Source organism: Scatophagus argus, chromosome 23 (genome assembly GCF_020382885.2).
Source record: "Scatophagus argus isolate fScaArg1 chromosome 23, fScaArg1.pri, whole genome shotgun sequence".
NCBI lineage: Eukaryota > Metazoa > Chordata > Actinopteri > Scatophagidae > Scatophagus > Scatophagus argus.
Genome location: NC_058515.1, coordinates 9,230,010 through 9,257,367, shown reverse-complemented (window position 1 = coordinate 9,257,367; position 27,358 = coordinate 9,230,010). Strand labels below are relative to the sequence as shown.

General features: G+C 40.4%; 3 protein-coding genes across 17 annotated transcripts in view; all 3 read right to left on the bottom strand.

Moving 5' to 3' along the window:
- The window catches only part of LOC124054800 (protein Dok-7-like), a 32,077-nt gene extending 21,272 nt beyond the window's left edge, over positions 1-10,805 (bottom strand). For 4 of the 8 annotated variants that reach the window (XR_006842481.1, XR_006842482.1, XM_046381188.1 and 1 more), the window contains exons 1-5: positions 10,489-10,805; positions 10,315-10,360; positions 8,639-8,869; positions 5,595-5,795; positions 1,309-1,428 (exon numbers count right to left, since the gene is read on the bottom strand). Coding sequence is in view for 6 of the 8 variants with exons in the window: in XM_046381188.1 (XP_046237144.1) it covers positions 1,309-1,428; positions 5,595-5,795; positions 8,639-8,869; positions 10,315-10,360; positions 10,489-10,542 (652 nt within the window). In the remaining 2 variants the exon portion in view is untranslated. The remainder of the gene's footprint in view (positions 1-1,308; positions 1,429-5,594; positions 5,796-8,638; positions 8,870-10,314; positions 10,361-10,488) is intronic. The other 4 variants (XM_046381187.1, XM_046381189.1, XM_046381191.1 and 1 more) reach the window with 2 other exon arrangements.
- Positions 10,806-11,392: 587 nt separating this feature from the next.
- LOC124054802 (hepatocyte growth factor activator) lies at positions 11,393-24,648 on the bottom strand. 5 transcript variants are annotated; one of them, XM_046381195.1, is made up of 16 exons: positions 24,632-24,648; positions 23,522-23,955; positions 23,342-23,405; positions 22,889-22,982; positions 20,867-20,940; positions 20,605-20,748; positions 19,343-19,474; positions 17,759-17,869; positions 17,174-17,348; positions 16,269-16,366; positions 15,268-15,309; positions 14,836-15,100; positions 13,803-13,942; positions 13,314-13,454; positions 12,401-12,543; positions 11,393-11,709 (listed from the first exon to the last, which is right to left on the bottom strand). In XM_046381195.1, the coding sequence occupies exons 2-16, from the start codon at positions 23,591-23,593 to the stop codon at positions 11,536-11,538; spliced, it is 1,869 nt and encodes a 622-aa protein (XP_046237151.1). In that variant the 5' UTR covers positions 23,594-23,955; positions 24,632-24,648; the 3' UTR covers positions 11,393-11,535. The 5 variants fall into 5 exon arrangements, with proteins under 5 accessions (XP_046237151.1, XP_046237148.1, XP_046237149.1 ...); XM_046381192.1 differs by having other exon boundaries at positions 24,570-24,646; XM_046381193.1 differs by lacking the exon at positions 24,632-24,648 and adding an exon at positions 24,496-24,514.
- A 24-nt stretch (positions 24,649-24,672) lies between these two features.
- The window catches only part of rgs12a (regulator of G protein signaling 12a), a 36,422-nt gene continuing 33,736 nt past the window's right edge, over positions 24,673-27,358 (bottom strand). For all 4 annotated transcript variants that reach the window (XM_046381183.1, XM_046381182.1, XM_046381185.1 and 1 more), the window contains one exon: positions 24,673-27,116. In XM_046381183.1, coding sequence (XP_046237139.1) covers positions 26,830-27,116 — 287 coding nt within the window. In that variant the 3' untranslated portion in view covers positions 24,673-26,829. The remainder of the gene's footprint in view (positions 27,117-27,358) is intronic.

Genomic DNA, 27,358 nt, shown 5'->3' with positions numbered 1-27,358 from the left:
TGGTCACTACGTTTGATCCTTTTCATACTGTGACACTTTCATCTGATTTGTTGTTTATATCATCACAGTGATTACAGCAGCTTTAAATTTGAGATTTGGGTAATCTGTCAGTGAGGGACAAGTGGAAACAAGTATTTGGCCATGATTAATTTTGTCAGAAAAAATGTTAAACATGCCAAACACAGTTTCCCAAAGCCCACAATAACATCTTCAAATGTTTGCTTGTTTTCAACGCCAAAGATATTGAGTATACTTTCACAAAACACAAAGAAATCCTCTTAACTGAGAAGCTGAAACCAAATTACTAATGATTACGGTAATAAATTATCACAATAGTTGTAAATCTATTTTCTTTTAATTTCCTTTCAGCACTTAAATCAAATAAATGATACTGATGTTATGCACTGAGAAATAAGCTTATTAGGAAAGAAACTAAGATACTTAGCAGGTCAAGTTTTCACAATGAACGGCCCACAGAGCTGAGGGTGGACATGCTAGAACTCAGTGCTAACCTTAACTTATCTTTGGAAAACACAGTATGCTTTACTTTTCAAATATTCATTGACGGAGATCATGATGCTCACACATTAGGTCTATCATTTAACCAGTGTGCTTGACATCTTTGACCAACTGAAATTCTTCCAGACAACCTTGCTGTAACTCTGAAAAGTAGGAGAAACCCTAAAGGCTATTTGGATTTCGACCCAACCTCCAGCTTGCCCATCAGTAGCACTACACCCTCGACTATAGATAGACCAGCTGAATTTACTACCATAACCACTGTTAGTACAGTAGTCTATCCTTTTACTGATGTTTGAAGTGCCCCTATGCTTTACATTCATCTCAGTACACTTAAGACAGGGGTTAGACCTTTTCACTAAAATTATAAATTGCTTCAGAGGATCATCCAATTACATAAAAACAGCTGTCAGTCATAATTTAGTCACATCAAAGCACCCACGGAGGAATCCTCGGACTCATTCTGCCAAAAATGGCTGGAAGGCAGCACACCTAACAACGATGATAAATCCCTGGAGGCACAGGAGGGGAGCAGGGCAGGGTTTCCCTGCGCTGCTTTTAAATGGCCACTGTTTTGTTTTTTTTGCCCACACTCCTTGGCCCAACAGCGCAGCTATTAATTATCTAAGTAAGGATTGCATAGAGATCCATATTCTTTCTTTAAATGATGGTCCTTCCAGGTAAACTTTCTCTCTCTCTCTCTCTCTCTCTCTCTCTCTCTCTCTCTCATTCTTAGTTAATCTTCCAGCCTTTTCCAGCTAAGCAGCTTTAAACACCTTTGCTACTGACCTGGCAAAATTGGCCGCAGTCCAAAAGGGCCTCTGGTGGGGGAGATGCCTCTGACGATACAGTCGAATAGAAAGCTGATCTGCTCGCTCTCAGCAGACGCCAGCAAAAAAACACCAGCCCCTGTAGAAAGCAGATGTTATTAGTGTTGCGATATTTTTGTTTGTTTCTTTACCAATAAAATATACCATAAGTAGAATGTTAGTCATAAAAATAAGATATCACACGACTGGCCGGGTTCCATTTGAAACTGTTCAATAGAAGCACCAATATGCTACCTGGTAAGGCTGCAACAAAATTATTTTAATTATCCATTTGCTGATTATTAGTTTAGCATATAAACTATAAAAATATATAAATAAAATTTAAGTAGTATAAAATCAGCAAAACTGTAATTTAAAACAAGTACAGCAAACCAAAGTAGTCATTCAGTGTTAATATTCGTTTTGACGCTCTGTACACATTTTGCTCTAAATATGTATAGATCTGATACCCAGCATGATGACCAGATCATCATAGCTGCACTTATAGATTTCACATTAAGTCACAAAAATACAATTTCCTCTTTACTGCTCCCAGTTTGTTGTTCACATCAATCTAGAACGTCATCAAAGGAGATATAATAACGTAAAGGTTAGCAGGTCCTGCTCCTCAGAGGTCTGCTGACCTCCCTCTGACAGTACAAATGGCTGCCCGTCACAAGGCGTCACCAATAAAGGGTCATTGTGTCACCCTGTCCCTGAGACCACCCATGTCAAGGCAGACCTCAACAACATTCCCAACACTTTCCTGGCTGTGAGCACGGTCAAAGGTCAGCAACAAAATCTGCTCAAATGGCTGCTCCAGTGGAAACTGAAGAAGTATGGTGTGCTTAGTGCTGTCATGATATGAATCTGATTAAGAAGTATCTCATGTTATAATCTCCTCTGGCACAGAAACTAATCAGGTTAAGACTCTTAGACTGAATTTAATTTCTTCAGATATTTTATTAAGGAGAACCATGGACTCATGCTTTTGATAGCAGGTGAGTGAACATCAGGTGCACTGACCAAAAGCCTGAGTACCTAAAAAAAACCCACAAAGCAAAACAATGAACAGGTGACAGAGCTTGTTTAGTTTACAACCTGAATAAAGATAAAGATTCTGTGTAGGAACAAAAACAACCAAAGTTCTGGACTCACCTCCAAAAACGAATAAAACACAGCATCCATACAAAGTAACAGAACTTCTTAAACAGTGTTTGGTGCGTGGGAGGTGTTAATCAGTTCAAATCTTCACACAGAGCCAAGGCTGGCCTTTTTTATTTTTACAGCAGTAAAGTCATCCAAGCAAGCAAACATTAAAGGGGTACCGCACTATTCTAGCGACTCATGAGTAGCTGTATTTTTCTAGTCACAAACTCGAATGTCTAAGGAACCAGTGTCAGCCTTCCTCGGTTAGATATACACTTTGAACATATGACTTTATTCCCTAATAGTCAAATTAGCAATTCATATACACACATTTTAACAATATCTAGTTCACGGTTTCTTACGTGGTGTAGATAGTGCTGTTAAAGTGCTGTGCTGCAATGTTACTGTGATGGTCTTTAAAGCAGCAGAAGCCAGACACACAAAATATCATCACTTTAAAATGTGTTACCAAACATTTAACATCATCAGAAATTTGGACTTGGGTTTTTCCAATATTTACAATAGTAGTCTGTCTACTGTTTATTACTACAGGGGTAGGATACTGTGGATTTTCAGTGATTTTTGCTTTGAAAAACAGTTGCGTGCTGCATTTGGAAATAAAGCTGATGAGATCAGAGAGAGTGATTCAAAACAGTCAACAGTTACAATGAGCATAAAGGTGGTAAATCTCTCAGGGTGACAGTTCTTTATCACTACAAAATGCTGCTGGAATTAATAAAGCCAATCCATCAATCCAACTGATTTTTATTTATTTATTTGTTTTAATCAGTGTCTATCTGACTAATCGCTTTAGTAGTTAGTGTGGTGAGTGTTTTAAAAACAGTACACAGCACATACAGTGAAGTCTCAGAAAGAGCTTTTAAACACTTCTCCTCATCAGGCTGTGGGTTCTTGGCTCACAATTGAAAAACTAGGAACCTTGAGGACAAACTATCAAGTGGGACCTGAGCAAAAGGTCGAACAAATGCAGCTCACAGTTCTACAGTTGCCTCAACCATAAAGTGAGAGGGCCAACGCTGTAGCACCACTTCTCCCTGTGCTGTAGATAAACTGTGCAGAGGGATTACATGTCACAGGAATGCACGCCCTTCAACACACTTTCAGACTCACAGTCATGTTTACACACATGTCCTTTCTTTGGCTCTTTTCTTTTCTTTTCTTTTTTTTTTTTTTTGGTCCATTCAAGTTTAAGTTAAGACATTTAAGACATTACGTGAGGTCAGCGGCTGAAGATTTAATAGAGCTAAATAAATCACACATTACATTCATAAGTGTCATGTTTCCAGCACAGCCATCATGTGTCCACAACACTCTAATGTCTCTGGCGTTCCCCTCGTGTCTCCTCCAGGTGTTGACATATGCTCGTCTCTGCTTTAATGGTTGCATGTCTATTCGAAGATATGAACTGAGGTTTACCTCAACACATGGATTATGCACAACTAAGGACTGAGCCTTGGGATTTCTCCCGTTTCTGAAAATCAACTTCTCTGGAGTGACGCATGATGATGAATTTTGGGACTCAATGCAGGTTTCCTGTTATCACAAAGCAGTCGTTTTTCTAGGTAAATTAAATTGCCAATACCAGCAAACTGTTTCAGTTTTATTACTAATATTTAGATTAATTGCACTAACATTACAAGCAAGTATGTGGACATCTAAATACATTACACATCAACATTACACCCATATGTTGATGGCTAAACATCTTACTCCAACACCATCTGAATCGCTTGAATCTGCTGCCAGGGATTTTCTCCCACTCTACCACATGAGTATTTGTGAGGTCGGTCATTAACTATTAGGCAATAAAACCAGGCTGAGTTGGTGGTGGATGGGCTCAAATTATTCCACAGCAAACTCTGCTAACAGTTTCTTTAAGGACCTGACTTTTGAGAAGCACTTCACTGTCTATAAGACTGATGCCCTACCAGGGTTACACTTACCACAGGGGTTAATTCTGCAGTTACCAGATTACATCTGAAAAAACTGTGGAGCAGCTCAAATAAACAGGAAAAAAAACCCATCAATTGTGATTTGATTAAAATAAAAATATGCATGAAATTGGTTTTAGCATACCAAAAGAGGATTACGGATTGGTTTAATCTTAAGTATATTTGTCACAACAACAAAAACCTACCAGCCATGTTTGGCTGAATGCACAGGATCCACCTCAGTTTCCCAAACACCTTAACACCACATGCTGGGATTAAGAGGGCATGAACACTAGTTAGCAAGCGAGCAAAGATGTCAAAATGAATCACTTCAAGACCAAAGAGACCAAGCCTGAACATCAACAATTCAAGGATCACTATGACTTTTACATGTCAGATGCAAGAGGGGCACTTGAACCCACCTCAGAAGGATGTGGTTGTAAACAGTGGGGAAAACACTAAACATAGCTGGAAGATGTAGCATTAAGCAGCTCCAGCCAAAAAAAGATGACACAAAAGTTTGTGGCAAGAGGCTGTAAAGCATTCAGAGTTGCTGTTATTGTAAGAAGGAAGGAGCTTCTCTTTCACAGGCCACGCTGAATAAATGCTTCAGATGAATCATCTTGAATCACAGACGGTGAATATTTGGTGTGTTTGAGAAGGGCATAAAGAAGACATGGCTAAAATAGTGATTTAATGAGCCATCATCTTCTATTGATACAACCTAATTTTACTCAAGGGTCATTACTGTCATGAGATGATGAAGATAGTGTTAAATGTGGTTGCAAATAAGTGATTGCAGAGTCTGTTTTTTCTTAAAAGTTAGTTCATTTTCTTGAGTAATTTGAGTTCTTTCTTCATTTTGCTGCTGATGATCCGCTTCCAAATTATCCCATTTTGTCAACCACTCGCTGCTTTTTGTGGTATTGAATCTCTTAACTAAATTTACTAAATGTCCAACGTTCATTAGTCTCAGAGCTGTTTTCATAGCCCCTTTAATTCCCCACGTGCTTCCTTAACACAAGTGTGCTCTTCCAACCTAAACAACTAATTATCTTGAGGTCTTAAAGGATTATCTCCAAAAAACAAAATATCAGTTTATGAAGCCACATAAGAGCTAAATTTATAGGTAGCAAAAAAGCAACATAAGGAGTGATAAACTTACAGTAACCACATCTTGTTCCTCCCTCGAACACAAATCCATTGGGTACAGGCCCATATCTGCGCAGGTCTGGAAGGTTCCAGTGGCCGATGATAACTGGAGGGACGTCTCGGGCGAGAGCCAGTAAGTTGTTGCACAAATGAAGAGTTGCAGGTCCGCTCTCCAACTTGGTTCCTGGTAAGACTCCGACATTGAATCTGTGAACTAACAAAGAGAGAAACTAGTTAGAATAATGAAGAAAAACAAACAACAGAAACGTAAAACTACAAGCATAATCTAACAAATCTCAAATAATTTTTCCGATGTATAGGGGTTTTTACCTTTCTGGGTACGGCTACTGACTGCTACTAACATCTGCCCACTAACTATCCATAGGATGTTTTTTGTATTGTACTGACATTCCCTACATTGAGGTGTGCAGTGATGAAAAATGTGGTCCAAATCAAAGAAAAGCAACGGAGCATCAAAACTGTACAACAAAGGCGTGAAAAGACGATGGCAGATGGGACAAAATCGCCAAGGTGGGCTTCCTCTTCCAGTTTAAAGAAATGGTTCAACCATTTAGCTATTACATTTCAAGATTCAAGATTCAAGATTCAAGAGTCTTTATTGTCATTATGCAAGCATAACGAAATTTTGTGCAGATTCTCAGCTTAAAAACACACTTATAAATAGTCAGAGAAAATTAAAATTGCACATTTATTTGTGCTCTTGCTAGGAGTTGATGACACTGTGACCGTGTCATTTTACTTTTGTACCAATTAAACACCCAAAACACGTCCTGAACTTTAGAGGTGCTGGTGAGCAGATTTTGTCACATTTGCTGCAGAGTCAGGTGAGCCGTTTCCCTTTGTTTTCAGTGTTAAGTGAGGCTAAAGGACTCCTTAGGGCAGCTCTGTATTCAATGAACAAACACAAGACTGTTTACAATCTTCCAAAGTATTTTCTCAAAAACATAAATTTAATAAAAACATGTTTTATGCTCACTGTTGTACTTCACCGCAATGACTAACAGCACACTTTCACAATAAAGACTCAAGCAGCTTGTCAATAAAAGTGCTTAGATTTTGATCAGGATCCAATGACTAAGCAGAAATGAGTCCAGCTTCAAAATATCTGCTGTTGGGCCTTACAGGAGATTAAAAAAACATGCTGCCCATACACAAAGATTACTTTATTCAGTAATAAAAGGAGAAACAGCTGCACAGAGAATGAAATCAGCATTGAGCATTGAACACAACAGGCTCAGATCTAAAGCCCAAAGCAATCAGTCAAAGCCTGTCATAAAACATCTGTGTAGCTGAGGCTATGAATTGTTGCTAATAAGAAACCAAAGAAAAAAAACTATATATATGAGAACCAAATGTGAATTTCTGCCTGCAAGTCTGCTTTACTTGTGGATTTCCCCGTCGCTGCTCAGAAGATGACGAGAAAGTGATGATGAGGAAATGTTGGGCAGCTGTGTCACATCATCGCTCAGGTTAACAAAGATTCATACGACGTCACAACTACAAAAGCTCTGAGCCCGATGGCCCTCAGCCCACCGGCTGGCAGGTGACATTTCTGCAGGCTTGGACGCACTCCACTCTGTGGCATTAAGCCTTGGGACACACACACTTTACACACTTTTATCTAGCTCTCTCAAAACACACATGCAAGCCTGCATAGACACAGGTGCATCCATATGAGCGAGAACTCACATATATTTTCACATGTACACAAGCCAGACTGGAGGAACAACCGCAACGCAATTTGTCTTTAACACCACGTCCTCTTTCACACAATAATAACACTGTCATTAGTGAGTCCAGGCCCCAGCTGAACAGTCCAATGCTGTGCTATTTATAGCTTGTTTATCACTTACATAACTTCTATTATAGCTCCACACAGCACACCGTATACACGTCACTAAAAGAGTCTTGAGATTTGGCTATAAATTAACTTTTAATTCTAATGTCAGGCATTCACAGAGCATGGAGATATGAAGAAAAATAAAAATCTAATTTTTTTTTTGGCCTGTTGAATGGATCAGTAGTTTAAAATTTGATCTGCACAACATCAAACAGAAGTAGAAATTTGGTAAAAACTCCCTTTCTGAAAACCCCTTTTTGTATCATGAGTTTTGTCTGCACCTTCATTAAAACTGCTTTTTAATCACTTGTAAATGTAGCTTCTGATACTTTAAAAATGCATTAGGATATGTTTGTCCATTTCTTTCGAGAGAAGCCTAAAAGGCCAACAGCATTTTAGAGAATCACTCATAACCTCAATGAGAATAACTACATCAGCAATCAACTACATCCTGCTAGTTATTAGTCAATTTCATCACACACCTTTTCTGCTTTTGGCCATAAAAAGAAAAAAAACCCACATAAATAATTATAAATAACAGGAACCAGTTAAGTTCTATTTCAAAATAAGGGCATATCTTAAAGCTGAAGATACTGATCAATGTTATCATTTTGCATCAATGATATTGGATTGGTTACACTCATACGAATGATTAACCTGCAAGTTACTCCTTCATAACAGATCAAGTTGCTATATTGTTCTTTCTGTTCAAGCTTTGAAATATTCCTAATTATGCATTTGTCTACCTCACCTTGATTAAGTAGTCAATTATTCATCCCTTTGTTTCATCCCAGTTGGATTTCTACGCTGTGCTGTTCCCTAGCTTGAATAAATCAGTCGAGAAGCTGCTGCGAGACTCTTTGTCCTGCTTTTCTTTCACTTGCTGCAGGTGAAAGGCAGGACTTAATTCAAGATTCTGTTGATCACCGGTAAGGCTATCATAAATCAGGCCCCTGGATATATTCATGAACTGCTGACCCTCGCTCCTCAGGCCGACTTTTACCTAATCAAAAAAAAAAGGCTGTTGAATATTCTTCCTACAGGCAGCCAAGACTGTACCGAATGCTGCCAGCATGATGGATGAACTAATCTGTGTGTTTAGGATTGCTCTGACTACAGCATAAGGAAGGTCAAATGTGATATTAATCTGGAAGAAAACAAAACACAGAGACCTAAACACAGACAGATCTCCTCACCTTCCCCAAGGCTGTAACGCAAGCGGGCGTCCCACGCCTGCAGGGCCTCCTTGCTGTCAAAGCCCAGCAGAGCAGCCTGGTTCAGGCAGACGATGGCCAGGGTAAAAGCCACTCCTTCATACCACTGTCCCGCTTCCAGACCGCAGATCTCCTCCAAGGTGACACTGGCTCTCTCCTTGTTGCCCTGCGCTTTGTCAGACTTGTCTTTAAAAACCAGCAGCACGAGGCAGTCTGGAAGAGTCAAAGAAGCAGTTGGAGATACAACAAAAGCATGCAAACACATTTCTAGTGTCTAAAAGTCTGTTCCTATTTAACATTACGGTTGTATATTATTTTAGATGCAGCATTTCCCAGAACACAACTGGAAATCCTGTTAAAACCCATAATTAATGACAATGTCAAACACTAACAAGATGTATTGTGACATACAGTTCAGTAGCTATTGTGATGTCCTTTAGTCTCTTGACACCTTCAAACAATCAGTGTCAACTGACAAAACAAAACCGTGTGTGTGTGTGAGTGTGTGTGTGTGTTTCTCTCCTTCACACATACACCTCTTAACCCACATGACTGAGACATGAGCGCAGACAGCTGTGATAACACGGACATCGAAGATCTGAAGAGGAGCAACACTCAACCTCAGTCTAACCTGTGGAGCATGTTAAGCTGTCCAGCACCAGCTATCCACAGGAATGTTTCCACGTAATGCAATAAAGCCATTTCATCGCTTTGGTTCCTAAAGTATCTTATTCATAAAATACAAAAACAGGCCAGAAGTGATAAATTCAAGGGTTTGGATAACCTCAAGTCCCTAAATAAAATGTGCCTGAATAACAAGTACCAATTCACAAAGAGAACATTTGAGGTGCATCTAAAAATACAGCAGGGCTCAGACAAACAGCCTTTCACATACATGGACGGGGTCAGTAATCTTTTAAACTTGAGCCATCATGTTCAGAAATATTGTCAAAAGTGTTGTTTACTAGCCTCTGTAAGCCTGGGAAAATACTTGAGATTTTCAAAATAAAAGCTGTGCTCAACTTGCTCTGCTCAACCACTGAAAATATTGAACATCTGGGTAGCTATAGCCTCAAAGCAGAAAACATATGGACTCACAATTATTTACCTGTGTGAATTTTAGGCCTGCTTTTACAACCGAAATCTGGAGCAAAATTCACTCATTAAATATATATTTTTTTAAATGTTGTTATCCTTTCTGCTTATAATCTCTACTTTAATCTTCACAAAAGCAGCCCCTTTTTCTAGGAGCTTTTGTGTAATCTTGTTTGGTGCACAAATCATATTTGGTCTAAACTTTTTTCCGCACATTCCCAAAGTACATGCATTTCACCTGTCACGGGTTTATAAATGTTGAAACATGGCCAAACAATTTATGAACGTTTTTTCCACAAGCTTTTCGACTCAGATACAAGGTCCAAGCTCGACGTACACCAACACAAACGAGGACAGACGAGAAGGTCCTTGAAAACTGAAAACACGTTTGATAGCACCTGGCGCGTTCAGCTGATTAGCTTCCCCGGCTGTGGCGCAGCTAACATGCCCAGCTATTTGTTTGTCCCCTGAGCTTAAGCTCCACACGTTAGTTTTAATAAGAAGCCACTGAAATGTGTGAAACCGACCGGTAAAAGTCGGGTTGTTGTTGTATTTTTGTTTACCTGCTACAGGCGACGGCTTGCGAAGAACCAGCCACCTAGTTTTCCACTGTGGAAGAGAAACAAAAGTAGAGACAAACTTTTTTTCTTTTTTTTTTTTAAAGCACGCGTGAAAAGCTACTTGTGAGCTACCTGTGCCACATCCGTCAGCAAAGCAAATTTAATCAAGCTAAACACCTTTTTTCCATCTCTGAGTCTGGCGTATCCCTCCACGACAACAGAATCCGTCATCTTCAGTCATGGTTCCTGACAGCTGCAGAGTCGCTGCCTGAATGAGGGGTCACTTTCAAAATAGCTGCTCTCTGCTAGTGGGGCGCAAACCCCCCCCCCCCAGCAAGGCACATGGAAAATGACATGACCACTCACTGTGTGTGTGTGTCCGTCTGTGCACCAGCCAAGCGGCCATGCTACAGCCACCTGGGCTAGCTTAAACCACCTGCTGCCCGCAGGCAAAACTTTAGGCAGACGCCATCATATGGACTGTCATACCACAAATACCACATCTTCAGTGTTGTTCTTGAAATTATGAAGCACCTTGAGAAACGCTGGTGAAACGAAATACGCACGTCGTCATTGTTGTCATTTGAGAATAAAAGTGAATTATGTCGTAAAACACACCTCAAAGTTGAAAATAGTGGAAGGGGCCACATCAGAAGGTAATTAGGCATGTAGAAGTTAACATCAGTTATAAATGTTCCTATATGTGGTTTAAATTGTTGTAATAAAGAAAGAAACTGAAACAAAAGATAAAGTGGAAGTTTATACTTGAAGTTTAAGTATAAGCACTGAATGAAGTTGAAGTTCAAATGCTGACAACTTTTGGCATCTCCAAAGACATTGCATGGTTATACGCATTATTTGATGCATTATATATATAGATATAGATATAGATATATATCTTGAATTTCCCTCGGGAATAAAGTGTCTATCTATCTATCCATCTATTTTTGAGTTTCACCATTATGAATGACCTTTGGTGCTTATTTTTAAGAACAACAAACAAATCTTAAAAGTTTAAGCTGGGACAGTTTAGTGAAACATACTTCCAAAATTGCAGACATTCACTAAAGACATACCAAGCTTCATCAAGTCAGTGAAGGTTTATTCTCTCACAAAATGTTTCACAGTTAAAAAATATATAACCTATAAACTTCCACAAGCATTACAAATAAAAACAAATACAGTACAATACAATATTTCACATAAAGTCCATTCAATGTCCATTCATGAATTATTATTTGGTTTTCTGATTACTGAATTGATCCAGTCGATGTAGTTCACCACTTTAGTGTAAACACCAGGTTTTCCAGAGCGGCCGCAGCCCTCTCCCCAGCTGATGATTCCATACAGGAAGCTGACATCATTCCTCGCACAAGCCAGGGGGCCCCCAGAGTCGCCCTGGAGAAACACATGAGTAGATACAGATACACATAAACACACATGCACAGATCAAAGCGGAGTCACACAAACAGCTGAGTCACACACTTGAAACCTAATATACGAGGTAAATAAATAACTGTGACATTTAATTTAAGAGGAAGGAGCTTAAATATTTGACACAGCAGGCTGAGTGGGTAGGCTGGTTGCTGCAGACATCTGTGCAGTTTTCAGACACTCGCAAACTTGTCCCAGTAATTCACCGACGGTGGTGGTGGGGATCCCTGCCATCATCTTAAGTGCCACTCCATTACCTCGAGTCAACTGTCTGATATCGACCCTTCCAGAGCCAAGGGGAGGGGGTCAACAACTGTGTAGGCGCGCTAAAACACTTCTTCATGATCAGCAATAGTTTCCAACACTGTAGAGCAACAAGATTAAAAACTGTGGCTCTTTGTGGCACCTGCTCTTTGTAAGTTCAGCAGCAAACTGGTCCTGTTTTGTGGTCCTTATGAAGTGAAGATTAGTAAAAACATAATTAAAGGCAAAACTAGGAGATTCAACTGACAAAGCTGAGTGTATAGCATTAACGTATAGCTAACATGGAGCACCTTTAGAGAGAAAGTAAAAGATGATTCAACACAACTGAGCTGACACTTGATCAAAATACTGTTAATGTGTCCTTAAAAGAATCAAAACAATATTTGGATACCTGGCAGGCGTCGGCACAGCCGTTAAGCCCAGCGCAAAGCATGTCAGCAGTGACGTGGTTACCATAAACCTCTGGCTTCCTACAGGTGTCCTGAGGAATCAGCCTCACTCCAGCCTCCTGCAGACTGGAGTAACCCTGTGCCTCTGTCAAATAAAGCACAAACAACTCATTACATTACAATAAAGTGGAATCTTGCCAAGACTGGTCAAGATACAAAAATGTTCCCTACTATTTGGATTTTTGTGTTAGATGTTCAATTAAATGGCGTACAAAGTTGTAATTAAGGTTCCACCACATAGTCCATAGTTTCATAGTCTCCCATCGCCCTCTCTCATTCTGCTTTTAGCTTTGTTATTAAAGTTTTGTGACAACACATTTTCTAGCAAAGTAATTTCACTTCATGTGCTCTAAAAAGAGAAATGACCAACAAGACTACACACAGTCTTACGTGTTCATTCAATTTTCCCATGGGCAGTTCAAAGCCAGCGAGTCTCATATTGCAGAGTCCCTGTCTCATATCTGAGACTGACTGTGATGATTATTAAAAGTGGCTGCGTTAAGCACCACTTCTAGCTAGATGTTTTCGAGCAAACATACCCACTCCAATTTGAACTGAGGGCACAGAAAATAAATCACTCAGTCATAACCAAGTTCAACATTATGATGTTCTGGACCTTTGCTTGAGGACAGTCTCTCAGACTGGACCTCTTCCAATTCACATTATTTTCCCCTGAACCCTGCCCGTCTGTCAGTAAAAATTAACAAATCCTTTCCTGAGTAAATAATTTATTGGTGTCGCAGTACCCGTACTAAATAAGCTGTCTGTGATCCCTTCAAATGTATGAATGTAGATAACTGTTGTCATGATTACAATGAAGTTAAGAGGCACCGCCATGATTTCTTCATCACTCACTCTCATGCCTGTGTCCCCAGCCGCTAATAGTACAGCAGTACTCATCGGGGAACGTCATGCCTTTGTCTGGGAGACAGATGGGTCTGATGAACGGGGTTCTCCTCACACACCGCCCGTCCTGCTTCTTCAACTTGATCAGAACTGGAAAGCAGAAAAGCAGTGTTATAAAACAGGTACAGAGTTGTAGAGAAAAGTTGTAGTTAAAATGATGAAACAAATGGCAGACTTGGAGACTCCTTGCCCAATGAAACTGCCACACCCAACAGTCTGTGTGTGTGTGTGTGTGTGTGTGTGTGTGTGTGAATGTATTCATGCGGGGGAGCACAGCGACACAGCTGCTCAGTGACGCACAGCTGTGCATACAGACTGGGGCCTTAAGTGAATTTGAGTTTCTGAATGGGGACAGGAGGTCTTCAAGTTTATGTGAGTCATTGGTCCGTGTGTGTGTGTGTGTGTGTGTGTGTGTGTGTGTGTCCATTTAATGATTACCAATGTCATGTAGAGTTGGATTAAACACTGAGAACTGTTTTGAAAAGATGTACGTCTCCACTCCGAACGTCCTGGTGTTGGGACCAGTGATGTTGAAATGCTGCTGGCCGAGCACCACACGAAGCTGAGACTTCAGTGGGCTGAGGAAAGACACACTATTATCACAACATGACACTGCACTCACAATACGTATGATACTGTGTGTTTGACTATATGTCTGTCCAACATTTTAGCCCACATCCAAGTTAGCTCAACAACTACTGACTGAATTTCCTGTGGATATTGCGGGTCGAAAGATGTATTCCTTTTCGACTCTAAAATGTCCATATTTGAACAAAAAATATTTAAAACTATTGAGGAAATTGCCATGAAATTTCTCTGATACATTCATGCTCTCTAGAGGATGAACCCTTTCCATTTCAGATCTGATTTAAAGATGCCTTGGTTTTCTCTGAGGAGAATAACACTTTGCCCCAATAATGATAGGACTCCAATTACAGCTAAGTCTCCAGTATGCTGTTCATCACTTTTGTGTGATGAACATTGTGGTCTCCTGTTCTGCTCTATATAAATACACTCACTGGCAATAACAGTATGTTTAAAAGAAATCAGACGCCATATAATACATCATTAGTGGCTTCCGTTCACTGCTCGTGATGTCCGATTTAATGATGTGATGCTTTGGGTCTCTGAACCTGAACAATGACAACATATGCCTGTTTGCTGACATCAAAAGCATCTGCCCATGAGACATTTTTAGGTTTTCCTCGAACTGGATGCTTGTCTAAATATAGTGTGTTCATAAAGCTGCGATGTTCGAGGAGTCAAAGTCTTGAAATCACATGCATTCTAAGTTTTGACCCCTTGTTCAGCAGACTCAGGGTGTCTTCTCAATGTTCTTTCCTGACTCAAACTGAGCCTTTTCCTCACGGTCACAGACATAATGAAAAGGGCTCCCAAGGACAAAGAAAATCCAAGCATTTTCTTTCACAGTTTGTCACAAATATAGCAAACCTTTGCGTACATGACATACTTGCGGAAAAAGCAATGAGCCGCAGAGACGATCCAACAAGAGGAGACCAGGGTGCCGGCACAGAAGTCTGACTGTCCGATGTAAATGGCTGCCATCCAGGGATGAGTACCCGGCAGAGCTGAGTTTCCACCCATTATCCGCCCCCGGGCCATCGATAACCTCTTCTTGTGCCTTCTCCCACACACAGGCTTTTTGTCTTGCTTGGGGAGTTTGGGTTTTTCAATGTCGGGCAAGACATTAAATTGGACAGTCCTTCGAGAAGAAGCTGCTTGGGGAAACAAGTTAAATTATTATTTCAGACATAGTCGCTTGACTGCCACTGTAAGCTAACAAGATAACAATTTTCTAACAAGAGCTAGAGCTAAAACAAACTAAACCACTACAAACCGGTGTAACAGCTACAATATTTTCACTAACACACTTCCTAAATACCTCTTCTGAGTACTTTCGATTTTGCCACTGGCTGGTTCTCCCCTGTAAGAACACAAAAAAGTTGTTCTAATGGGTGATTGTCAGGGCAACGGAGCAACCTCATGCTCAACAAAATCACAAGCTGAGGAAGGTGAAGCAGATGAGGAGAAGCTTGTGGATTCTGTGCATACCCCTGGCATCATGACAGATGGTCCACTGTGCCAAATCCCCACTCATCACATAAGCATTTGGCTCCACCTGACATGACATGTTGACTGAGGATGAGTCAGGACCTTTAATTCCCCTTATCTCATCTAGCCCACGTTTCTCTTTATAAAAACAAAAAAAAAGAAGCTCCACCAATGAACCAGTCAACTTGGCTGAATTCGACACTTCAGAGCAGCGTGACTCAGCAGAGATTAGCTGTATTTTCTGTGCTTTCGGTTTTTTCATCACAAACACTGGATTTCTAATTAAAAGTGGAGGCATTTAATGAGGTGCTGAGCTGTTGATGACAAGCGTCGCTGACTATGTCAGATAATCAAAGCTGAGAGAGTGAAGATATTGAATGATGCAGCGAGTGGCCTTGATGAATAGTCTTAATTTTTCACACGTTAGAAAGAGGAGATCAGTGTTTAAATAGGAGTCTATAATATGGACAGCTAAATGAATACAACATCCTAGAAGGTTTCATAAGACCCAGGGCAATAATTAATGGAAACAGCAGAGTAAATAATGCAGGGGTGGCAAGGATTTACAAACAGTAGAAGCACATGAAGAAAGCTAGAGAATGTCTGCCAAGATATATCACACCTTGACCACATGGCAGAGCATTACAGTACATCAATACACCCATTAATGATGAAGCGTATTACAGATGCAAATAGGCTCTTTAACACCCTTTGATTTCTAACCTGGCTTCACAAAACGTTTCTACATTCGTTAGCCCAAACTGTACTGGAAAAATAAACAACAACAAAAAAAAGACAACAAAAGTCCTTTCCTGTGCCCTGTTTACTCACACAAAGGCATCCTACAGGAAGGGACAGCACAGTACTCCCAGGAGATGGCGCTGTCATTTAGCGTGTAGCACCACGGCATCTTGTCCCCATCTGGGTTTCTGCACACACAGATACACAGCGGACAGAGTGTGTGTAGGTGTGGCACCGCTGTTTTCATCACCACACATTACTCAGTACAACACAGTAGCTAGCTGGCTCACAGGGACTTCTTCACTTTGACTGCGACGGCTGAAAGCGAGTTCCAAGTTTTCACTTCTTCATATGTACTGTTTCAATAACAGGGAATTTGATTGTTTCTTTGATGTTAACGCTGCAAACCTTTTCTGGTGCATGATCCATCTGAGTGTGAGCCTCTCAGACAGTCTGAGCTTGTGTGCTTGTGCCTAAAACCCAAAGTTTGCTTGAAAGACAACGTGCGGCGCGTTTCATTAGCTGTAGGGATGCCATATGGCTGCATAGCAACAACGAGTGAGGAATGCAATAAGGAGAGAGAATGTGGAAGAGATAAGACCTGTTTTTTTTTTTTCATACATAGGCTGGATTCACCATGTGCTCCTTTAATGCTCGTGGTGGTTTTATGGGTGCAAACTGCCTATGAGTAGACCTCATCTGAGAGCTCATCCACATGACAAGTGTTGGCACATGAACTTGACAGATAAGGGGTAGGACTAGCCGACAGCTTTGCTAGCTCAGCGTAAAAAAATAAAAAAAAGTTAGATATTACAGCTTTAAGGAAGAATTCATGGGAAATCTGGCCTTGCAGATAAGCCAGTTGGTGCTGCAGTAAGGACAACATAAAATCTACTCATAGTATAGCTTAAAGTCCTTTGCATTTGTCATGATGTCACCAGACAGCTACAGCAGAAGCAAATTAGCAGAATGAATCAACACAAACACACACACACCTGCAGTAGGCATGATCCCCGAGGCCCCTGAGGGGTGAGGCAACCACTGTGCCCACATGGAGCTCGTCATACAGCAGGTCTGAGTTCCACGACAGACACCGGGCGCCTGACACCGTAGTGCCCACCACCCCTCGGTAACCTGTGCCCCTGCTGTTGTAACATTCTGTTTCCGGCTCTGCATACACATGCATATGTGCAAAACGAAAGAAGAAAGATGAAAAAAAAAATACTCTACTGTGTCTCGACTCCACAGGATAAAACAGGTATGTAAACAATATAAATGCAATCATATCATTCCGGATGCAGAGGACTATTTGTGTGATGACAGATCTCTTTCCATCACGCTGGTATCAGTCAGAACAAGTCCTAAAAACTGCTTGTACGCATTAACAACAACAGTTAAAACAACCAAGTACAAGTTTAGCAGCTCGCTCATGTCTTCACCTGCCACCACTCATCAAACCATTAGCACGCACACACTCACGTGATGGAACACGCACACAACGTATGAACATGCATGTATGACAAATACTCAAGAGGCCAAGTAACATTGCTACCTGTCACTAGAGTCTTGCTTTCACTCACCTAAGCTGCAGTACGGCCCGCTGTAGCCACGTCTGCAGTTACACACCTCCTTTCCAGTGGCTGTGATGAGTCGACACGTCCCGTCATTGTGACAAGGGTTTGACTGGCACACTGGACACAAACAGGGAAATCATAAAGTGATAATACTGTCAGTCTTATATCTTCTGTAGTGCAGTGCAAATTCGTCCTGTGCTCTTATGTACATATATAGTATGTAGTGCATACACTAGAAAGACAAAACTATTGGGACACACCTCTTTATTATAGAATTCAGGTGTGGTATGGGGTTGCTTTTCAGGGGTTGGGCTCGGCCTCTTACTTCCAGTGAAGGGAAATCTTAATGTTTCAGTATACCGAGACATTTTGGACAATGCTATGGTTCCAGCTTGGTGGCAACATTTCGGGAAAGGCCCTTTTCTATTCCTGCATGACTGCCCCAAAGCCCCAAAGCAAAGCTCCACAAAGACATGGTTGGATGAGTTTGTGTAAAAACCTGACTTGCCCACACAGAGCCCTGACCTCAACCCCATCCAACACCTTTGGGATGAGCTGGAATGGAAATTGTGATCCAGGCCTTTTGGTCCAACATCAGTGCCTGACCTGCATGAATGGGCCAAAATTCCCACAGAAACTCTCCAAAATTTGTGGGAGAGTGGAAGCTGTTATAGCTGCAAAGCTGTCCATGTATTTAGAATGCAATGTAATTAAATTCCCTGCCAGTGTGATGTTTGGGTGCCCCAATACTTTTGTATAGCATATATGATCTATAGCAACACTTGTGAAATATGCCATACTGATGCCACATCTGCACTGGAGACATTTTAAAAAAACAATAAGATAAAATTGATCTCAGTGTCAGTTTCATTTGTGGGCCATATCAAACAACATTCAGATGCATTTAGAACATAGGTAAAAGCTAAAAGATTTTTTTTTCCATGACAGCTGTAAAATAAGCACCTACAAAAAAAAAAATCTGTTTCGGTTCAGAGAGCATGAAACCACTTCCCTGCGTCGCTCTCCTTTGTGCCAGGGAATCTGTAAAGGTGCATGAACATCCCCCCATTGAGATGAAAGCACCTTACAGACCCATGGGGTGTGTCCTAAAACACCATTCCTGAGTCACAGTGAGTCACATAATCTGTCTTTTCTTTCATGGCAAGGTTACTCTTGTAACTATGGAGCTGTGATCAAAGATAAAAAGCGTTTCTTCAGGCTGGGAGGAGACCTGATACTTGCATTTCGCGTGTATGTGTGTGTGTGTGTGAGATTTGATAAGTAAGAAAAAGTTTGTGAAACCCAAAAAAAATCTCACAGTCTGTGTCCTTAAAGAGCACTCATGGTATATACTGCTGTGAAGTACTAAAAATGCACAGCGTCTGCTACAAATTTAGGGTAATTCTTAGTAACTACATGTACAGTAAATAAAGTTCACTACAGTATGCGAAAGTGCTCAGTGTTAAGTTATTATATTACGTATTAACTTATTTATTGACTTTCACTCTTACCGTCGTCCCTACAAAAGCAGCCCACAGAGCAAAAACGAGACACGGTTGGAGAAGAATAAGAGCTGAAAGCACATCTTACTTGTGTACTGGACTCTTTCACACTTGATTTCCCCTGCCACACATGTGCACTGTTCCACATTACGGAGGTGGATTCGTCCCCAAGACTCTCCGGTGTCATAATAGCGCAGGTGTGTGGTTTCATAGCACTTTTCTGAAAAGCCGACACAACACATAAAAGGCAATAGGTTGAAATGTGAGAGGAGATTGAAGCGCTCAGCGGAGCGTGCTGAGCAGGGTTTGACGGCTGCGCGAGACGCATTCAAAGCGGATACATTTTGTGTTGTGTTTACGTTTGATGGTTTTGGAAGTGAACAATTTAAAAAGACTTGGGACGCAAAGTGAAAGCTATTTGCAAATGACTCATAACATCTCACACTGCCTTGACTTCTCTGAAATTAAAGGTGAAACTTTAAGAGAGGGAGGAAGGGAGGGAAGTAGAGCGTGAAATCTCATACTTGGAAATAGAAGTTTCAAAAACAAAAAAAATAAAAAAAATTCAAATGAAAAGAAGATGTATTTTGAATATTACTGATGTGCACACTTGCAAAGCATTTCACATGGAAGTAATTAAAAAAAACATACTGTACATGGACATTTTACAGCACTCCCAGAATCCAGAATCTTATTTCAAGGTCTACTTTCAAACACCGCTGTCTTGATTAGCGTCTTGATTAGCGAATGGAGGTGATTTAGTTGAACAAAGCACCCAGTGGGTCATATACTGCCTTTTTCCAAGGCTTATTCAACTGTATTCAAATCAACCAAACTACATTTGCTGATGAGGATCATTAGATGTGGAAAAAAAAGTCATAAATTGGACCTTGAAATAAGATCATTTTGTCAAACTACTGTTCCAGGTTTGAGGAATGAATGCTGAGGCTCATTTTTCATCATGTCTAAAAATGAAGTCAATGCTGTGAAACTGAGCGTCACTTAACTGCTATCCCTGTTAACAAATACTTCCTCTAAACATCCTGAATGTTATGATAAGTTGACATTTTCAAGGAGGGATTTCCTGCCAGTGACTTCAGTTTGCTTCTTTGGTTGTCGGGTGATGGACAGTAAGCAGCTTTCACAGTGATGTGAAGTGAAAATGTTAAACTCAGGCGCAATTCAATAAAGATGGCAAAGAGAATGTGACAAAAGACCTAACAGATTGTATTTTGTATATACTGTATGTGTGTATTTTGGGAACTCACTCTAACACTGTACCAGACTGAATGGAGGATACACATTAAACAAAACACTTGTCGTTCAAAAAATAACAATAAGTCTACCTACTCTGCTCACAGAGTCTCCCAGTGAAGCTCTCAGGACAGGCGCACTCAAACGAGTGTTGCTGTGGTATCGGAGTGCAGACGCCTCCGTTCTGACATGGACTGGCCTGACATGGATCTGTGACTCGGCGTGATGTGTGGACAAAAACTGACACACATCAATGAGGGAAGACACAGTTAGAGGATCAAAGAAATTAAATTACACCACTTCTGATTATAAAATACTTTCATATCTCTGAATGTGCTTGTGTGTTCAGTAAACTAACCATTTGGATGAATTTTATCTGGTGCACAGAAGCCGATTTTACGGTCCCGATCAAAATTATGCGTGAGGGAGCACCTACAACAAGAGACAGACATGTAATACAGTCACCAGCACGTCACCTAGACAGAGGAAATATTTGCACCTGAATTTGGGTGGGGCAATATGACGATTTACTATGAGACTGTATATATTAATCAGATGTCAGAGGTTTAGCCGTATTGTTCATATTGTGGTGTCTCTTTCTTCAAAGGTGTGGTGAGCGATGCTGGGGTAAGACAGTGGTTTGTTGAGTCTAATTCCCAGGGTTTGATGAGACGCAACAATCTGCTATCTTTCTCCAGAATCACTCAACCAACTTTTATCGTCTCTGGATGTATAATTATTTGGAATGATGCGTAGGACTGCTTTATGCAATACTGGATTTTGAGCCAAGTTAGCAGCATGTCAGCGTGACAATGTCAGTTGCTCAGTTTGCCAGTTTGATCCTATTACTGGTGCTGGTTTCCATGGAATTTGGAAACAGATGTCATGGTGTTGCTTATTTCCCCCATCTGTGAAATTCCCATCAGGCTCAACTGTACTTTGTGCTTCATTCTAATTCACAAATGGTACTACGCTAACACGATAAACATTATCTGAAATAAATCAGAATACCAACATTGACATTAGAAAAATGTTAGCATGTTGATATTAGCATGATTTTAGCATTTCACACTAGTAAATCACATCGAGACAAAACCACTGCTTTCCTCTGGGTCTCTTTTGCAGATTGAGACAGTTTTCTAGCAGTTTTAAACATGTATAAATAGCTAAAATATCATGAACTTTACGGCACAAGGTATGGTAGCTGCATAACCTTTTACATTAATAACATCTGATTACCCGGTTGTGCACGCGGCCCCACTATGTGCCTTTCTAAGTGGCTATAGAGATGATTTTAGCCATTAACAGTTTCTCAGCGTACATTTCTGAAACTGTACTTAAGTAAAAGTAACATTTGTCTACTCCATAACTAACAGTCACTAACTCTGTCAATCACCCACTACTTTACTCCAAGTAACATCAGCAGACTTTTGCAGCTCTCACTGAATCTACAGTACATGACAAACCTATCTGAGCTCATGAGCACATCACAAAAACATGCAGGGTCATATTGCTGTAATGTTATGTGTAGGTGGACCAGAGCTGTTGAGCCATATATAATTACTCCAACCTGCTGGCACCCACCCTTATTGTCTCAATTCTAAGGAATGACAATTGGAAAGTCTTCCTTCAGCAAGTCTCTTGTTTTTGTTTTTCAAAACCTAATAAAAACAAGATTTTATTCCTTTGTCACAATCTGGAACAATACAACACACTGTGATGGGCTGTTTATTCACCCTTAGATAAACTGCATGAAGTAGCATATGTGGAATAAGCTACAGCTGTAGTCACACGTTAACAGGAATTTTCCCACATTATGCCACATTAAAACCACTACTTATAATAGGATGACACCATATTGTGATATTCTAGGACACACAAATCATTACAAGGCCCACCAATGAGTCAACAATGAGCAGTTTATCCAAGCCAATTAGCTCATTACCTCATTAAAAATTTCATTATATTTCCTGATGACACTGTTGCATAAATCCCTCACCACGGCGAGCTGTAATTATATGCGACTACCCAACCCAATTACACACTGAATCAGTGTTCCTTCAGCAAATCCCATTGGCTTACTGCAATGCACGATGGAAAAGTTTTTTGTTTTTGTTCATTCTGATGACGTGCCAAAAAGCCATACAAACACCTGAGACGTCACACCTGAGGTCTGTTTGATTGTGACGCGGGAAGGTCTGTGGTTTGTGGGTGAGTGTCTAAACAAAACCAAATATGACTAGACGGCACTTCTACCTGTTATGCGTGTTGAGTTGTTACCAAGTGTGTGGTAACCTTGTGTGATTATACACACACACATTAGTGACTGTTTGTGTAGCAAAAACAGCATATCCAGACGGACGGGCTAATGAGGACTCACCATGGTCTTGAGAAGAGGAAGGTGATGCAGTGATGATGAATCCTTCCACCCTGACGAAATGGGAATTTACATTCTTTGCCCGTTGTAGTAAGAACTGCCAGCAGGGCAAAACACAGATGGTTAGTAACTTTCACTAAACACAGATGGGCAAAACACAAACAAGTAATATCAGTAACTGTTTCCAACACATTTGTGCAGTCCATACCTCAAGCACACAAAGACCCCTTTGACTTTGTCCATCATCAGAGGACAATAAATCCGTGATTGTCTCCTCAGACAGTTGCTATTAAATGGCAGACCTATACAAACCTGGCTCTTGCATGCTTAAGATTTATGTTGCACCAACAACTTTCTCAGTTAGCTGAACATATGTCACAATCACTGCCAGTTTAATGTAAATCTCCCTTCCTCTCTTCCCTCTAAATTAAACACAAGGCTGAAGTAAAAACCTACCTTTCCGACTCTGCCTGTAAGGCTCACTGGAGATGACTGTTTCATGCCCAGCGACTAATATGCGCTAAAAATCAGGGAAGACAAGTTATCCAACTTTTTCTTGCTTTACACGCACCTAAAATGCCAAAAAACAAACCAAAAAAAATGCGTACATAAGTGAGTAGGGTGGTTAAAACTTACCGTCCGTGCACTTAAAACACAAGACAGAAAAAGTAATAAAATGTATGTCATCATAGAAGTTTTTAAGTCCATGCTGTCCGGAGAAGATTATTTAAACAACTCGGAAGCGGGTCCGTGTGCCTGTCACGTTATATCTGTCAGTTCCCGAGTCCTCGGTCTGCTTTTGGTCATGGGAAACGTGGGAAACCCTGCAAGTATTATCCTGTCCCTTACAATTTCAAGCTGTATTGAGTAAACCCGTTGCGTCATTAGGCTTGTCTATCTCTGAGGCATCCTATATTCCGGCTGGTGTTCCCTGTGCACCTTTTCTGCAGACGCCCACGATTTATCATAGCAAGTTGTCTACGGACAGAGGACAGACAAAAACTTTCCAGAGGCAGCGACCGGGGGCGCCAGGTCGGGAGATGGAGCTGCGGGAGCCCTCTTTTGCAGCCCTGGGGACGATATAACGTTAATGCGTTACTATTGTGTGAAGTTACTTTTAGTCTTGTTAGCATGGCACATTTCATGTGTGTTTAAGCAGTGCTGTTTGATAATTGTACACTATATTTGTTAATGAAGAAGTCTAAATAAATAATATTTACTGGCGATAAGTCTTTACTGCTATCAGTAATTCTACGTATATTGCAAATTAATGTTGTTAGCTAATGAGGCTAACGTAAACAGAGCTATTAGCCGTAGCATTTTAAGGTTTGAGTAGACAGAAATTAGTTCTCGCCAGGAGTGCTCCAGCAACCAAGTGATTTATCATAACATAAACATTAATACTAACGAAGTGCCTGAGGATTAATCTCCTTTAAAAACACAAATTTAAACTATAAAATAAACTGTCTCTTTAGCACAATTAAGCTTGCTAGTTTTATACTCCTGCTACCCAGGCAGATTTCCCCTGGATTTTAAATGACTATAAATTTATTTTAATCTAAAAATGAAACGGCTACTCAGTATGATTATCAGTGCAACACTATCATTACTTTGGTGTCAAAGAACTGTATTAAATCGGAATAGCAGCATGCTTGAGTCAAGCTAGGCTAATTGGTAGGCCTACATGTGATAACAACCACAGCTGGCGGTCAGCGGCCGGCACGTTAAGTATAACGCAGCTCCCACCTTTCAAAACTCCCCCCACTTTATGCAACGACAATACCAGCCCAGCTCAGAGATCCTTTAATAACTTCAACAAAATTAAACAACAACAACAAACTTTTCATTTTAGTTTAACTTTTTAGTTTTGTTTTTTTTTTTTAATCAAAACGGGAAGTAGAAATTAGTAGGCTGCACCCCGTACACCATTAGTCAGTTGTACACATTATATTATCAACAGGTTAAGGAAAACTTTTCCCCACGTAGGATGACGATAAAGTACGAGTGCAAGAGACTGAGAGACAACTTCCTGGTTTCTTCAGGCTTTTAAAAACAATAAAGATTCAGAGGATAAAGTCAGAAGATTTGCGTTTCAAATAAAAATGTATAAGAATATGACCATTTCAGAATAAATTTTAGCTCAGTTGGTCCTCTCTAGTCACAGCTGACAAAAACATGTATTACATCAGGGTGGGAAGTGCAATGTTTCGTGGTTCATTTCTGCAAAATGAGGTTGAAGCCATGCAGGTGTGCACACATTTCAAAATAAGAGTGGCTGCTGTGGGGGAATAGCAGATAGGCAGTGGGAGGAAGGAGTCTAGACATCAAAACATTCACAGGTGGATGAATGACTTATACCTCAAGTTTTTAAGATAAGAAGAAGTCTAATTTGATCATGTATCAAGGATCTGGTAGGGATTACTTTTGTAATGAAGAAGTATGAAAGTGAAGCCAACCAACCATTTATAGGCCTCATGGGTTGTCAGCATTCCAGCACTGACATGCTCGGTCAAGACAAACTCCCCAGTCTCATAATCTAACCTCTAATTTTCACCAGCTGTAATAATCCCTCTCCAGATGCTGAGCTAAAAATACAAAGAGGAGGCTGGACAGCTAAACAGCACTTCCACATTAGTGACAAATGCTCAGGTGAAGGTAGTGTGTTTCACAAGAAGAAATGGTTCAACTAAGATAACTATACAGTTAATTATTTACAATTCTGACTAACTTTGCAAACACAATTAGCCAAGTAGGAGAATTCAAGGCTTTGAATGTATCTTACGTAAGGCGTTGGGTTATAAACTACAACAGAGTAGTAGTTCAGGTATGTTTTTACAAGGTGGACTAGAGGTCAGGACTGGTTGGTGAGGATTTCCCTGCTCTCAGAACAAATCATATACAATGTACAAAAGAAAAGAACATCAGGGTTGTTGCTTACAGCCATCAAAGCTTTTTAATCATTCAGCATGTGGACAACCTCAAAACCACAGAAGCAGGAACTATAGGCAATAAAGGTACCGTCATGTATTATCTGTAAAACACAGGAAGAAGATGTAAACAGGAAATAATTAAATATCCAAGAAAACTGTGCCTCCCTTTTGATCCTAAAAACAGAGTCCTGTCTAGCCTTTGGTCCAAAAAAAAGTGGGCACCACTTTCTACTAGAGCAAATATTTTGGGGAAAAAAAAAAATATATTCAAACACAAGGTTCACTTACAGTTTTTTTCAGATGTCTATGCAGGAGAAGCTAATAACATTATGTCACTATATTGTGAGTTGTACTTAATAGCTTAATTATTCTTTAATAAATTCAGTCATTTGATAATTCTTCAGAGATCAGTCAAGATGTTAATAACATCACAGAGCTTTCAACCGCGTCGCATAGTCTTCTTCAGTGGAAGGCTAATGGAAAAAGCAGGTAAGTGGAAACTGTTAGGATATTTTTTTGACAAAATGTAGCCTCCATGATGTTTATAAATTGTAATAAACTAAATGATTGTTAATCTCTTTTGCTGACATTGCTTACTCTTGTCAGCACTTTAATTCATTTGGATGGCTTTTTAAGAAGTAAAGACTTATAATAAACCCATTAATTACAACTTAGAAACCGGTACCCAAAAGTTAATTTCAGCCCTCTTCCATGGTTGCCCTCAGTCTAAAATGGCTCATAATAAAATTCATTTGCACTTCATTATTAAACTATACCATAACAAAAACATATCACTGTCCCAAAATTACAACCAGTAACCAGTACTACAAAACAAAAAACAAGAAGACACTAGATTTCAAAACAAAATTACGATATCTATCACCATAATATTGATTTTTTAAAATTTTTTTGGAGTGTAAATTGGCAACTTTGTACATGCAGCCCATCGTTTATCTAATTCCCTTTCAAAAGACAGTGCCTCAGGCTTTAAAAGTGCAGCAGTGGGGGTTCCCTTTAGACAACTGTGGCTTTGTAAAGGTCTGTTGTGCAGTCCTTGCCCTCTGGTGGGTTGCGGCCGTTATGGGGCATCTGGGCGTTCCTCATCTTGCTCTGGCACTGTCGCAGCTCAGCGACATAGCCCTGGAAGCTCAGGCTGAGCTCAGAGTCTTCACCCTGGGATGTTTCAAGTGTTCCCTCCTCTAGATGTACTCCCTCCACATCCATCACCTCCTGAACCGCCTGTGCAGCGTCAGCTTTATCGCTGGGTGATTTGGCGTTGGAGTTTGGGTCTGTTCTTCCCTCTGTGCATGAGAATAAACGTAGAAATTGAACATTTAAGATGATGAGGATGCATAATGGAACAGCCGAGATATTATTCTGTTATTCTATTTAAGTGTTTATGAGGGTGGTTGTGAAAAATGACAAACAGGCAAACACTTAAAGCTACAGTCATTTGAAAATGAGTTTATGTACACCTGACAAATCAGAGTAAGCTATGTTTTGGTCTTGCAGATGCTCCATCATGTTCAGCAGCTCGTCCAGA

Bases quoted from the DNA above. Each gene is read 5' to 3' on its own strand.
- LOC124054802 (XM_046381195.1), bottom strand. From the start codon at position 23,593: ATGGACTTAAAAACTTCTATGATGACATACATTTTATTACTTTTTCTG. The intron at 16,367-17,173 runs GTGTGTGTGTGT...CTGTGTGTGCAG, and splicing joins GGGGATCATGCCTACTGCAG to AAACCCAGATGGGGACAAGA. The intron at 15,101-15,267 runs GTATTTAGGAAG...TTCCCCAAGCAG, and splicing joins ATCGAAAGTACTCAGAAGAG to CTTCTTCTCGAAGGACTGTC.